At 44.4% G+C, this 15,444-nt stretch overlaps 1 protein-coding gene across 1 annotated transcript; it reads right to left on the bottom strand.

The window, feature by feature from the left end:
• Window positions 1-8,728: 8,728 nt before the first annotated feature.
• irx1b (iroquois homeobox 1b) lies at window positions 8,729-12,708 on the bottom strand. Its single transcript, XM_084379249.1, has 5 exons — window positions 12,227-12,708; window positions 11,137-11,379; window positions 9,961-10,771; window positions 9,702-9,762; window positions 8,729-9,112 (listed from the first exon to the last, which is right to left on the bottom strand). The coding sequence occupies exons 1-5, from the start codon at window positions 12,461-12,463 to the stop codon at window positions 9,064-9,066; spliced, it is 1,401 nt and encodes a 466-aa protein (XP_084235375.1). The 5' UTR covers window positions 12,464-12,708; the 3' UTR covers window positions 8,729-9,063.
• Between the last annotated feature and the right edge of the window lie 2,736 nt (window positions 12,709-15,444).

The raw sequence follows: 15,444 nt of genomic DNA, 5'->3' as shown, positions 1-15,444 counted from the left end.
AAAACCAACTAAAGATCTTGACTATTATATCAATCTTCATCCTCCAGCGATCATCTGTTGTCACTTCCCAGCGTCTGATCTCCTGATTCCAGAGCCTCTGACTGTGTGCCATGACTGATCACTTATCATCACACGCTCTATCACAAAGTATTAATCCACACCAAACGCTCTAAAACTCTATGCCGTGCTATGGCGTTGACAGAGAGTTGCATGTGATAGCAGTCGATTAAGTGCCTCTCTCTGCAGCGTTGACATTCCCCGGAGAGGAGCGGGGCAATAATTTCCTCAGATTGCCCCTGTGGGAACGAGGCTGCTGGTTTTCTGTGTCCACTCCAATCACATCACTAATGGAGAGGCGGGTAAGCATCTGTGACAGTGGGAAACCAGATCTCTGCTCCCCCAGTGTGTGTCTGTGTGTGTCCGTTGCAGATAAACAGTTGGCAGGTTTCCCCTTTCCCTGTGCACGTGCATGAACACACACACATTCACACACACACACACACACATCTGAGGGGGAACGCAAGCTGGACAGGGTTAATATACTCCATTAAGCTCTATTACCCTAAACGACTTGGGCAGATGAATGAGGACTCACATTACTCTGCCACCGTGTATGTGTGTGTGCGTGTGCAGGATGATAGTGTGTGTGCATGCACGTGCACGCATCTCATGTGTAATTACACTGTGAAGATATGTGACCCATGAGTCATCTATCATTATCAACAGAGTGAAAGACAGCAGAGGGGTTTATGCTCTCTGGGCTACTGTACGCTGACAAAATCCTCATCTTATCTTGTGACTCTCTGAAAACAATCATGTCAACCTTTCTAATACGAATCAGGTTATTTCAAGAATTGTCTACTGTTTGACGGTAGACAATTCTTGAAATAAACAGATTTTTTTAATATATTGATTTTAGTGCAGCATTCTGCTTTATTTTTTGTTCTCTCATGATACCAACACTAAGTTCTAAAAAAATAAACATATGGATTTGTATTGGAAACATACAGTTCTTTTGGTTTTCTGCAACCAAATCACCAGAATGAATGTCGGCAATGTACATTTCGGCTAACAATGGATATGTTGTAACTTTTCATTTATCTATGTTGCAACTTTATTTTTAATTAAGTTCAATTTTCGATTTTATCGTGTGACAACGCTGTGCTTATGTTCTGGTTAGGCTGAGGCACAAAAAACCAAAAGATCATATTTCAGCTTAAAATGTTTAGGTCGCCACAAACCATAAAAAAAAAATATCCACACTTACAAATGTTGAAACGTAGTCTCAAACTGCAGTCACTGGCTTGGCAACTCCAGCACCATCCTCTCCACATTCAGATTTGAAAGTCAGGTCATGAACATGTAATGTAAACGTGATATGACCCATTTTGTAGAAATGTCTATATCGTATGGTTTGTTTACCATAGAGTTTTCCAGCCATGCTAACATCAGCAAGCTAACATATTAACAATATTCATGTTAACGCACTGAAAGTTAAAGATGTGACCTGAAGATGGATCTGGATGGAAAGTTAAGGAATCACCACAGTTGCTACAATTTATCCTGAGACGAACATGAACGTGTGTGAAACATTGTATGTCCATTTAATAGTTGTTGAGACGTTTCACTCAAAACCACAAGTGTCAACCCCACGCTAAAGAAAAAAGCAGCCAAAGAAAATAGACTACATCGTTCAGGAGCCATAAGTGTCTGTACACTTTTTTGCCTCGACCCATCTTGTAAAGATATTTCACTGGATGAGTGAGACTGGACCTGCTGGTATCGGGAGAGGAGAAGTCAGAAGCCTCCATCTTCTGAGGACCACAACTTTCATGTCAATCCATTTTATAGTTGTTAAGATGTTTCAGTCTCAACATGCTGGATCGCCTAAGTGATGCCTAGAGTCTGCCAGTGCAGTCAGATAACCTTAAACTGCTTCACTTCAATGAGAACTTTATATTAAGATCTTAGTTAACAGGTAATAATAAGGCCCATATAAGTTCTTATAAGATGCTTATTCACAATTAAAGTACTGTTAATAACAACATCATAAACTTTACTGTTAGATTACAAGACATCTATATGCACTCCTAAGCACTGTTAACAAACATGTTCACAGCTTTCGGACTTCAGATTAAGAACATTAATTAAAGCCTTATGAGTTTTGTTATTGTTCATAACAGCATTAAATCACATTCATTGAGTTTGAATAACGTATGTCTGTTTATCATGTTATGTCATGTCATTGTTAAACCTTTAGTAATCTTTGTTTTTGCTGTTTTATTATTATTTTATTATTGATTTTTGCAGCCACCGATCTAAACTAAGAACAATGCCTTGTTAGGGTTAGTAAATCCTTAATTATTAAGATTAAAATTAAACAGATTATTTTGGGGGCTTTTCCTTCATTTTTCAGGCTCAATAACAGAGGAAAAAATATTGATAGAGACAGAGATAGACAAAGGTGATTATTAAAGAAGTCAAACCAAAGGGCTAATTTTCTCCCTCGTGCACACAGTGGCTGTACAGTGTGACTTTGACGAGCGGACTCCCTGCAACATTTCCCAGGCATTTCACAAACGGAGGCGCAAATTAGAGAAATCGTCGAGATCACATATGAATTAATTTTGTGCTGCTTCTCCGCCCCGCTCTGCCATGCCAGCGTGTCTCAATGGATGCTGAACAAAGACGCAGCGAGTCCTCAGCCCCCTCAGGACTCTCACAGCAGTACACTAAGCTAAGTTGCCACACTATAACAAACCAGTGGATAAACATTGTTTCAAAATGGCTGAAAAGAGGCAGCGATGCGAACACTCAGCCGCGAACCCTCCCTCCGTCCTAATCTGCTTCTTCCCTCAGATTATTGCCATGAATGGGCAGACAACAAGAGAGGAGACTTATCACTCCCACCCTTTCATAGTGTTTGTTGTGTGTATTTTCCCTGTATATTAAATTTGTCTCCTCTAAAAGCCACTGACAATGTTTGCTATGTGTCTGTACGGTACTCGCAGCTGCAACGCGACAATAAACGCCGGCTAAGAAGCAACACTCGGTAAACTCAGAATTGTGGAGCTTGTTGAATTACCCATGAGTTTTGATACTTTGCTTTTGTGTAAACGCTTAATTCCACTAATCCCTATGGAGGAACAGTGAATGGCGTAAATTCCCTATGATATCTCGTCTAGGCTAAACATTTGCTCACTTACGTATACATTGGGTACAGAAAATTATTCTTTTGACGACATTACAACAGATTTAACCCAGTGCCCCGCTTATCCTGCAATGACATGCATTAGCTTCATTGCGTTGGGAGGTACATTTCCATTTCAAATTACAGCCCGGCAGCTAGCAGCGCGCGCACACACACGCACGCATCAAACGTTTTGTTTGCAGCTTTGTTGGCAAAACTAATTATAGTTGATTGTTTTTGCTGCGGGAAAAATGCCCGATACTTACATTTTCCATTAAAAATTCAAGAAATATGAACTGGCATGTTCATTATTTCTTCTATCTGTGTGTCAGGCCTTTTCTTCTCCGAGCCCCTCGGGGTCAAGCTCTGTAAGGCCTGTTTGACGATCAAACACCGTCCATCCCTAACCCTCTTTTTCCTCCTTTCTCCGAACACACCTCTCCTGCCCTCTTTCTCTCCCCTCGGCCCTTTCTCTGCCTCATCGTCCCCCTCTTCTCTCCTCCCCTGCCCCATGTCTCTTTCTGTCCGGCTGGCCCTCTCAGCGGGGCTATAGAGTCCTAACTTGTCTACATTTACCCCCTGCGTTGGCTGACCAATGGGGCCGTTGCACGGAGAGTCCCTTCTTTAGCGCCCCGCCATTCTCCCCGAGTCAGCTCATGCTCTCTGTTTTCTCAACCTCTGACCCCAGGCCATGGCAACAGGGGCAGGAATGTCAGGAGTGATTGGCAGGATAAAGAGCGCAGCCCCTCTCTCCTGCACAAGCGGATTTGAGACACTTTCAGCGGCGAACAATGGCGGATTTGGGCTTGATTGGATCACTGATGAGCTGATGACTGTCAAAAGAGCACGTCGTCTTTACATAAGCCTGATTATCTCTGTGTGGCGGAGGAGCGCGGAGGAGTAGGAGGGGTAGCCGCTGGCAGGGAGCTCACCCCCATGCGGAGTGCCTCGAAAGGGGATAGATGTGCACACGAGGGCCAGGCTACGGGGCCCGGGCCTCTCTCATCCACTGGGGGCCTTTAACAAATCCATTCAGGCGACCGGGGGCCCTCATACATGTGGTCATAATCGCAGGAGGATGGTTGAGGGTGGGAGTGTGAGGGGGATGACACATGGAGGCTATCATTGTTCAATCCCCCGACCATCCCATCAAGACTGACAGAGCAGCAGAGAGAGAAAGAACGAGGGAAGGATATACAGAGAGAGCGAGGTGCTGACAGAATAGAGCAGTGGGACAGGCAAATCAAAGACAAATCCCTTCCATAATCTACCTCTTTAATAGGGATTAGAGCTCACCAAAGGGCCTATATAAGAATACCAAAGCACCAATGAAGACTCCGTTCACACTGAGAGTTTGAGGGGCTGATGCGACCCTAAAAACTCCACACACAGAGAGTGTTATTCTGAAGTATTAGGGGTGGTTGTTTTCCTCACTTACGGCTCTTCACAGTGTGCACCGGTTCTATTTTTGAAAAGTTTCGGGGCAGCTTGGGTGACAAACAACCGACATGAAGCACAAACTTGAAACTCTGAAGAAGTTTCCGGCAGCACCCGCCAGAAAAGCACTAATCATATTTTGGATCTGCTCACTTTTTCCACTCCTTTCATAACAGAAACATGTTTTGGGCACGCTGTGTAAGTGATTAAACGGCCATTTGATGTCATTGTCAGCCCCATCATGCTAAGCTCGCTGATATCCAACTTTGAAAGAATAGCATATTGTTTGGGTACTTGGAAGAACAGTAGCGTGATCTGGCTGGGATGAAGTGTAGAAGAAGTGAAGTGTGTATATGAGAAAGAGTGGCTGATATCCTCCTCAGCGGTGCTGATGGCAGTCTGTCAGAGTTGGCAGAGGAAGTGAAAATGGCCTCAAGTGTCTGGCTTCCCTCCATGCTGTTCTCACATCAATGACAGCTCTCACTGCATCATCTCTCTCCCTCCCTCTCATTTGCTCTCTTTAGACTCCAGTTTGCTCTTTCTATCTCTTGTTTTCCGACTGTATGTGAAAGGATGGATGGCTGATGGATTTATGAATTAAGAAATGTACTTTGTGAGTCAGGAGGAAAATCTGCAGCGCCTGAACACACCACAGAAGTCATCCCAAAACCTCATACACACACGTCTTGTTTAAAGTAGCATTTCATGTCACACTCTACTTGGTTTTCTTGCTGTGAAATAGATGAGGAGATACCAGTTTCATGTCTGTATGCTGAATATGAAGCTGCAGCAAGCAGACAGTTAGCATACCTTAGCATAAAACATTAGAAATCAACTAGCCTTGTGTTAAAATGACATGTTGTTTTATTTTCCATGGGGTCGTATGCAATCTCAAACTCTCGGCAAAAAAGCAAAATAGTGTGTTTCCCAAAAACTATTCCTTTAAATGAGACCTATTATGATTTCACGTTTTTTTTTCTTTTCCGTCAGTGTGCTATACAGGTTATTGTGCATGCAAAAGACCTGGAAAGTTAAAACAACCGAAGTCCACACCTACAGAAGCTCCTCTCTCCCACAGAAAACGCTGCTCCTTAAACGCCTCGTCAGTAGTCCCGCCTTTAATTTCGCGACTTTGTGACATCACACTACATCACCATTCACGTAGTCGCATAATTTATGCCTGTTGGCTAGTTCGGCATGTAAGAATTAATTTAGCACAGCTGCTCTGTTGTTGTCAGCGGTGCTGGCTCAGGCTTGTGTAAGTGGACCAATCAGAGCTGACTGGGTTTTCAGGAGGAGGGGCCTTAAAGAGACAGGAGCTAAAACAGAGAGTTTCAGACGCAGGGGGGAAGACAGAGCTGCTGCACTGGACAGTATGAGAAAACTGATGTGTTTTTTGAGCATTAAAGCATGTAAACCTACTCTAGTAGTAACCCAAAATAAAATTAGGAGGCTAAAAATGTACATAATATGTCTCCTTTAAGGTTGTTTAAATGCATCCATTATATCCCCCTGGAATATGTTTCAGTAATACATCGTGCATTACTTCAATTCTGCAACCTCTGAAGTTCACTTTGTAGATCAATTTACAGCTTTACAGGTCCGAGGTGATGCTTTTTTAAAATGATGATTCAGTACATGTTACGGCCCTGTTACTGTTGAGCCTATTTTTTTTAGGTTTAGAGGAAGAAGAAGAGAATATTTTCAAGTATTAATAAGTATATTTTTCCCTCATGCTATGAATGGTGCATTAAAGGCCGTAGTGATAGTGAATGTATATTTTTTGGTCCACCATGAAGATACAGACTAGTGCAGATTTGCATTACTTAATGTTGAACTGGGTGTATAATAAAGCCATCACAGGCCCGACTTGGCACTGCAGTATACTTTGGTGATTTGAGTCCAATAGTGTGGGTAGAATTAATCATAAATTCATTAGCAGCATAATTGTTGCTGTCCTGTAAAAAACCTGTATCTCCAAATTGTACATCGTACCGAAAAGACAACCAGCACTGAGCTGGTCTGTTCACCCTGTTGTCATTTGGTTACAGATAGAGAGGTATCCGCTGCCACACCACCAGACTACAGCTCCATTCCTCATGCTGTGAGACTCCTCAATTCATCCTCAGCACTCCACTGAATAAAAAGTGTTTGTCATTCTTTTTTATTCTGTTATGTATTATAACAGAACTAAACTCAGTTTTGTTTTACAACCCTGGAGTTGTAAAATGACAAATAAATTAAGCTTAACTTTTTAACTTTGAATATTGAATGAGAAAACAGGCCTGTTTTCAGCGCGTTGACAATGCTATTGTCCGATAATCCACAGGGTTTTTAAATGCTTTATGTACTCTATTGTAAGATGTGGGAGATTTTTCTCATCACATAAAGCAAGAGAAAAAAGTTCAAAATCACCAAATTTGAAGATACAGTTTTCACTAGGCTGTAACTACATGCAAAATTAGCCGCATAACGTTATTGGGTTGGTGTTTGTCAGCTCTAGTGACAAAGTATGAAGCAATGCATTTCTTAAAATTTACCAACAACTGGGCGGAACTTCAGAAAAGTTTTGTGTAACATACCCGTGACTGTACCCGATAGACACAGTGACAGTTGCACTCCATCAGGCACAGTTCTGCTTTACTTTCTGTGAGAGTAAGGTGGCAGCATTGAGTTAATCTGCAGGTCCCTGAACCTGTTTGTTCTGATGGTGTCAGTGTGCATCATACCTGCTTTAAATCTGTGCACTTCACTGTACACAGTCAAAAAATGACATTATACTGCTCTGTGTAAGCAAATAATAGTAAAGTGAATGAAAAGTGGCTCTTCATTTCAGTTGCCAACTGTTGATATTAAGCTATTAAATGACAGAAAGTAGATATTCAACACACTGACGCATTTGTTGCACCACTGCAGACTGCCTAACCCGACCGAACCTGGGCCGGGTTTGACTTTACTCTTACCATTTCAGTGATCTTATCCAAACATCTATATAGACTCTAGCAGTACCTGACCGCCTCAGTCAACAGACATCTTACTAAGAGGCCAGAGCCACACGACTATCAGCGTTTGACAATCAGAATTGAAGTGTTAACCTAACACAGTTGCCTTATATACCACTCCAGCAAAGTCTGCACAGAAACTTTAAGTTAAATCTAAATTGTGTCTGTACATGAACCTGAGGCTGTCCAGTCCTTTAGAGAGGCCAGAGGACACAAATTCATAATGCATGCACGACCCGCTGCTAATCCAAGCACGTATATAGGAGCACAGCTCTGACAAACCCTCACTATTAACAGCCATGAGACCCCCCACCATCCCCTCTCTCTCTCCCCCGTCTCTGGGCCTGTGAACGTCAAGGATGGCTCAGAGTGACACACACACACACACTCTCCCCTCCCATCCACCTCCCCCTGAGCTGCCGCCCCCATACTGGCTGCTGGCCTTTCCTGCCGTCTGATCCATATTTCAGAGGCGGCAGTGGTGGCACTGAGGGGGTATAATCCAACATTAAAGCAAGGAGGCCCGGGCTGAAAGCACAGGCGCAGGTTCATAAGGTCCTGGAAATCTTCAATTTCAATTTCCGCAGCGTTTGCAGTGGCTTCCAAGGCGCTGGCAGAAGTCTCGGAGTTTTGGTGAGAGTGCAGATTTCAATAAGGGCGAGACTTTTCTTTGCTAAAAAGGGCTGACACGGCGTGATTTAGCTGGCATGGAGAGTGTGAGACAAATAAGACACAGTGGCAAAGGGGTCAATTAAAAGGTGGGGACACTGTGATCATAATTAAACAAGTGGCAATCAAGATTTGGTATGTGTAGGCCTATTATATGTATATTCAGACAGGATAAATATATGATTTTCTTTTAAAATACCCAATCCAATCTGAGATTTCACACTGGACAACAGAATTTCTATTGAAAGTGTTCTGTCAGATAAACGATACACTCTGAATTAAATTAGAAAAATCCATCCAAAAATAGGAATATAGACACTTTTAAAATTAAAAGTTGGGTGCTGGCGTCACCCCTGTTTCCCCTCTGTGAGCGCCACATTTCTGACAAAGCACGAACCATCTCTGCAAGGAAAAAGTCTCCAATAATAAATGACTATAATGACATTTATTTAGTTCCCAAAAAATATATTCTTTAAAGACAAATTCATATCCTGTATTTACAATTTTCAAGGTTTCCATTCACAACAGAAGAGGCGAAGAGAAAAAAGAACAGAGGACATAGAAAGAGAGATACGAGCAAATCTGTGACAAAAACAACCATCTCTTTTGCATGTAGAAGCTAAACAGTAATACTATGACGGGGTGGCCCCGTCCAAAAATATCCTTCATTAAACTGTTCTCCGTTAAATAAAATTATTCCTTTCTTTTTTCATTCTTTCGTGGGTTTTTTTGTTTGTTGTTTTTTTTTTTTTTTGCTTTGTCTTCTCATGATTTTGTCGTCAGAACTCGCTGTGGTGCTGTCCCATGGTGAGGTCTGTAAGAAAAAGAAAAGGAAGGTCAAAGGTGACATAGGTGGAAAAGTAAGATAAATGTCCTCAAACACTGGGGGGAAATATGTGAGCATACTGTATCATCAAGTCTGTAGTATATATATATTTAAAATCAAGTCTGCATTCATTCAAATCTTTAATTTATTTACCAGATCAACTCAAACAATGTGAAACTCTATTTATGCAAATTAAAAGCCACTATAGGTAAATTGTTTTATGTCTTTTCACCCTCCACTACATTCCTGATGTTGCTATCAGCGTTTCCTTTGACAAACATTAGCTGCATTCACTGAGGGGGCGTGAATAAACGGCGGCAGATTATTTAAATGACACAGGTGGCGATAACTCAGCGTAGTTGGGGGCCCCCGCAGGATATATTAGAGCTCTGCCTGACGAGGCGTTAAAGTGGAGACTCAATCACATGATTTATGTGCTGAGGTTCTGCCTTCCTGCCCAGTCAGGTGTAGCAGTGTTTACCTCTGCTTTAAGGTTCATTTAGCGGGAAGACGGGTGGAGAGAAATTGAGGTTGATAATGTCAGAATGGCGAATTGATTTGGAATGCATGAGGTTACCTGTCAGTGATCAGCTGGAACGGGGACTTCAGGGAATCGGGCCTGTGGTCGCTCTCTTCGTCTGTAAAAAAAAGGGGGAAATAAAGCCAAATAAATAAAAATGTGTTGGTTTTAATTATCTTTAAAAAAATTCACGCATAAATTCTGCTCTTATTGTCCTGAGGTTAATGAATTTATTGGATCTTTTCTTGCGTCACAGGCGCCTCACACCGAGGCCTGCTCAGTTAACAAATTAATTTAAGAGCCTTGTAGTCCGTACCATCTCTTTTTGGACTGAAGCTTCCCGACGACTCCACATCACTGTCATCCTCCGTGCCCGAAGTTCCAGGGCCCGCGGCCATCGGCCGCGCGTCATGACGCGCAACCGGCACTGCGCCATGGAGAGGCAGGTGTCCGGCCGGCGCCCCTCCGAGGAGCGATCTCATGTTCAAAATAGAGTTGGCATTCAGAAAAGCCGCGTTGGCCCAGTTGTGCAGCTTGCCAATCTGGCATGTATATATCCCATGACCCGGGAGTAAGGCCGGGTGGCCGGCGGAGGCCAAAGCCGGGTGGTGCGCATGGGCCGCGGGGGAAGGTTTGTGCGAGCTGTCCGGGGCCGTGGCGGTCTCAGCCAGGGACCAGATTTTGGGTTTGCTCTGCTGCGGTCTCTGGCACTCCTGTCTGCTGGGAGAATGATCCACTGCAAGTTTGACAACAGGCGATCTATTCTGAGAAATAGCCGCCTCCACTCCTCTCAGGCCCTCCACTGAAAGCGTCCTGCTGCTGTCCGAGCCTCGAGGCTCCGAGGCCTGCTCTCTGGCGGCCACGTCCGCCTCTCCTTCCTCTCCCTTCGCGGAGAGCTGCTGCTCTCCTGCTCGCTGCTGCTGCTGCTCCTCCTCGGGCCTCTCGATATCGACAGTTTCCAAATCAATTTCCTCCTCTTCGTCTTCGTCGTCGCTGCCGTTCTTGCCGTGCTCGTCCTCGTTGTCGCTGCTGAAGATGCGGCCGTCCCGGTCCTCGGCGCTGCGGCCCCAGGTTACCTTGTTCTCCTTCTTCAGGCGTCTGCGGGCGTTCGCGAACCACGTCGACACCTAGAGAAGGACACACGTATTTTTCCGCATTAGAAATCAGAATAAAAATATTGTTCGTTTGACAATAGATGGCTGCTGAGTGGAAATTAAAAAGCTTCATTATTCTAACTCCTCGTTATCATTAAACGAGCTCTGAGATGAAAAATATCTGGAGGCTTTTCTCTCTCGGGGTGAAGTGTGACTTTATTTAAGTATCAGTCACACGAGTGGGGGATGGATTATCATATTAAGTAATGTAACAAGTAGATTAATGAACTACTGATCTCAGAGGAAGTGATAAGTCTGACAGAAGTTCTGAAAAACAATCAGATGATCAGTTATAATCCCTCTGTGGAGCCTGGAGCCGCTGGGGCCGCACTACCCACCTGTGTGAGTGTCATCCGGGTGATGATAGCGAGCATGATCTTCTCTCCTTTAGTGGGGTAGGGGTTCTTCTGGTGCTCTTGCAGCCAGGCCTTCAGGGTGCTGGTGGTCTCCCGGGTGGCCGTCTTGGCCCTCGACGGGTCCCCGTACGGATACTGGCCGTACGGGTAGAAGCCTTGGGCGGCGTGGACAGGTAGAGAGGCCGGGTGGGAGCCCGGGCTGTCCTTCAGCTCATACTGCGAGCCCTGAGAGAAGACAGAGAGAGAGAGGTGGCAACTTGTTGAGTGAGAATGATTTCCTCTTCAGGTTCAGAGAAAAATCCACATTTGGATTGTTATTGGTGCAGCAACAAAAGTTTCAAACTTTTCAATTCGGCTGTTAATTTGATACCAAATGGGCGATTTATGAGGAAAACAGGATTTAGTCACATCCCAAATCAGAAAATAGCCAGCAACGAACATGCTGATTTAAAGGTTGTCTTTTTAAATGTTAAGATATTTAAATATTTCTATTTTTGTTCCGATTTAACGAACACATCAGGAAAATAAAATCAATTTCTACACGGCCTCAAACTATTTTACATCACAGTGGGCTATTAATTAGGCCTGCTTACATTATTAATTATTAACGCTGTTTTATTCATTAATAATGTTTTTTTCCCTAAATGCCACTCTTTAGATTATATATCTAAAATGTCTGTGATTATTCCTGAAGATTTCTATAATTTATACACACACACACACACACACACACACACACACGCACATCTGTGCAAAGTTTAATTTTAACCTTAAACATGACGCATGTGTCGCCTGTTATATGTAATGGCGGGTAATAATTTGCCATACAGAGCTCATCCACACATCAATTAATCATTTAAAAATAAAAACTTAAATACAAATATTATTTTGAATCATTGTAAAGCCACAAATACACCAGAAAAACAATGATCTGCATCTTCACACTGTTGGATAATTGCGCATTAGTTTGCATTAAACAAGCGCACACTCAGCCCGACAGAAAAATCAATGAGAGTGTTATCATTAACACCTGAGCTGCTTCAGTCTTTAGTGAACAAGTATCAACTCTCACCATCTGGGATATGAGGGCGAGGTCTGTGGCTCCGCTGTACGGCAGAAAGGCACTGTAGTTGTGAGCCGCCCATGGGCTCCCGTACATCCCCAGCATGGAGCCGACAGCCGCGGCGGTGGCCGACGAGCTCACGCCGCCCTCGGTGCCTCCTTCCCGGGCAGAGGCCGGCCGCTCGCCCCCGTACACTTCATGGGAGGCACTGAGGAACTGGGGGTACCCCAGCTGAGGGAAAGCCATGTCCGGAGAGCGCGTACAGTAAATCTCTCTCAAAGTCTGAGCCACACAGCAGCAAGAGGAGGCAGGAGAAAAAAAAAAAAAAGAGAAAGTAGGAATCCAAAGACAGAAGAAGAAGAGGATGATGAAGGGGGTGTCTAAATCACCAGAGTCCCCCTCTTTAGAAACTGTCAAGCTTCTCCACTTCCACCGACCCGGAGTTGTATCACAGCCGCAGTTTGGCACCTCGAGTGCGGAGTGATGCGTGCGTCTGGCCGCAGGAGCTTCTGGATGTGGAGCTGACTGACTGATTGGCAGCCTACTTAAGCACCAAGCTCCTCCTATGCCCGGGGCAGGCGATTAGTGCATTGGTTAGCCTAGGTCGTGTGTGTGTGTTGGTGTGTGTGTGTTAGTGTGTGTGTGTTGATGTGTGTGATCTAATTTCTGCAGTCTTCAGTGTGTGTAGAAAAGGAAACCTGTGAAGTGTGTGCAAGTGTGTTCGCGTCGGTGTGACTTTATTTAACAAATGCAGCACCTCACTGTGCTCTTTATACGCACCTTTCTACACTTTTATTAAAGAGAAAACAATAATAAATACATTAAATAGCCTACAATAAATATAATAATAATAATAATAATAATAATAATAATAATAATAATAATAACAATAATTAAATCAACTGTTGCAAATCTAACATTTAAGGTGTCATTCTTCCTCCATGCCTCGACAGCTGATCCGCAGGGTATACCGGGACATCCTGGCCAGCAGATGGGCCGGGAGGCATCGATATGCTCGGCCAGATCCGAGAGGAATGTCCGCGATTATCGACGGAAGTCAGTGGAGCATATTTTCAGAGCGGAGATAAAGAAGGGGCTGAAGGTAATGACAGAGATGGACGGGGGATAAGAGATAGCAGAGATATGGAGCACACAGGAGCTGTGGGCTGGAAAATGACAGATGTTTGCAGGAGAAGAATGGACTACTGTACTCTGCTGGGCCCGCAGGTAGAAAGAGCCGCTGGTGCTGCAGAGGATGCAGAGTGAGGAGTGTGAGATGCGAGATGCGAGAAAAATGTGACAAAAATTCATGTGGAAAAGCTTAAAAATTGCATGAATAGTGATTGATGTTTCCTCATTGACAGCAGCTCTGTTTCAATCTTCTCCTTTGAACACACACACACACACACACACACACACACACACACACACACACACACACACACACACTCTGTCACACACACATGCACATTCGGGCAGTGCTAATGAGGTTGAGCACCCAGCGCCCTGCTCAGCGGCCCTGTGGCCCTCCTGGGTTCCCTCAGAGGTTAGCTGTGTAATTACTCCCCATAAATACAGATTCATCATTTCACACTGGAGCCCCTGATGAGCTTGGCTGAGCTGAGAGAGAGAGAGGAGAGAGGAGAGGAGAGGAGAGGAAGGGGTGGTGGTGGTGTAGGGAGGGAGGGAGGGAGGGGAGGGGAGGGGAGGGAGGATCTAATGATTTAATTACAGTGCTTAAAGCCCACTCTGGCTAAGTGATGGTCCTCTCTGTCTCTTTCTCCCTTCTCTTCCCTCCTCAGCGCTGGCACCTAAAGGGCTTTACTCATGAATCTCAAAGCTGTTTTCCTAAACACATATTATGACGAGCACCACCGCCGCCGCCGCCACCGCTGCTGCTGCTGCTGCTGCTGCTGCTGCTTCTTCTTCTTCTGCTGTGTGTGTGTGTGTGTGTGTGTGTGTGTGTGTGTGTGTGTGTGAAACAGAGAGAAAGAGAGAGAGAGAGAGGGAGAGAGGATGCTTAATCTCCATGGCATTTTAAATGGCATTCATGGAGAGCGACTCTATCCTCATTGCCAAGGTAAATGGAGCCAGGGGACTCTCCATTTCAGCTCGATAAAAGAGCAATGTTAAAGACCCTCACCATTCCTCCCTCTCTCTCTCTCTGTCTCTCCCCCCTCTCTCTCTCCATCCCTCTCTCTCTCTGTCTCTCTCTCTCCCCTCCCTCTGTCTCGTTTCTCACTTAAAATTAATGTTTTTCTCATGACAGGGGAGGGAAACGAGACATATCCACCATCTAATAGGATAATATAGCCCCATTCACCGCCGCCACCCCTCCCTCCCCTCTCCCTCTCTCTCTGCCTCTCTCACTGCCTTTGTAGCTGCCTGATTTCCATAGTGTCTCTGTGGAGAGGCAGTTAATGAATTCCTCTGAGCTGGAGAAAGGGGGAGAATGGTTTGGCGGTTTAGAGAGAGAAAGAGGCAGGGATAGGGGGAGGAAGGCTTTGAGCTATGCCATTCAACTTCACAGCCTCGGCCTGCTTGTGCATTCACCGTGAGTGTGTGTGTGTGCTGTGCGTGCGTGTGTGTGTGTCTTTTAACATGAACCTGCTAAGACTACCAAATATTTAGACTGGCCTCAGACCTCTTTTTATGGCGACGGTGGATTGAGGGATCTCAGGAGGCAGCTTGACTCTATTTGAATCCCATTCCCCGCTATTAGCTCGGCCCAGACAAAGGAATAACTTACCGCAGGAAACATTCGAATAAAGTCCCACAATCCACTTGCACTGGCCATTTCCTCCTGGGTAATTTGCACTGATGTAAATGAAGGCGGCCGAAAACATCATAAAGCTCATTTCTTTTTGTTTGCTAACACTTCAACAAAGGAGGGGCGACAGCAGTAATGCAAGAATGATTAAATAATTGGCTTATTTGGCATTCATAGATACTACTGGCAAGATCTCAGCTCTTCTGTGTGTGATGCCTTGAATTGTCAACAGTAATGGAGTATTTAAGTAGAAGTATCTTTAAAAATGGTCCCATTATTTTGTAACCCATTACCCATTTAGTAATGATTAGTAAATTACAATTTGAAATTCCATGACTTTGACAGTTTGCCTTGTCTTCTGTCTTAACAGAAGTTGGATCCATGGTTGATATCAGTTTTTGGACCAACTGTTGGAAAACGCGTTAGCTTAATCTCAGAGGCTGGAGGTGAGAGGAGG

This window comes from Pagrus pagrus, assembly GCF_965226575.1.
Source record: "Pagrus pagrus genome assembly, chromosome: 17".
Lineage (NCBI taxonomy): Eukaryota > Metazoa > Chordata > Actinopteri > Spariformes > Sparidae > Pagrus > Pagrus pagrus.
Note: the sequence above shows the minus strand (reverse complement) of the source record. Positions and strands in the feature narration are given on the sequence as shown.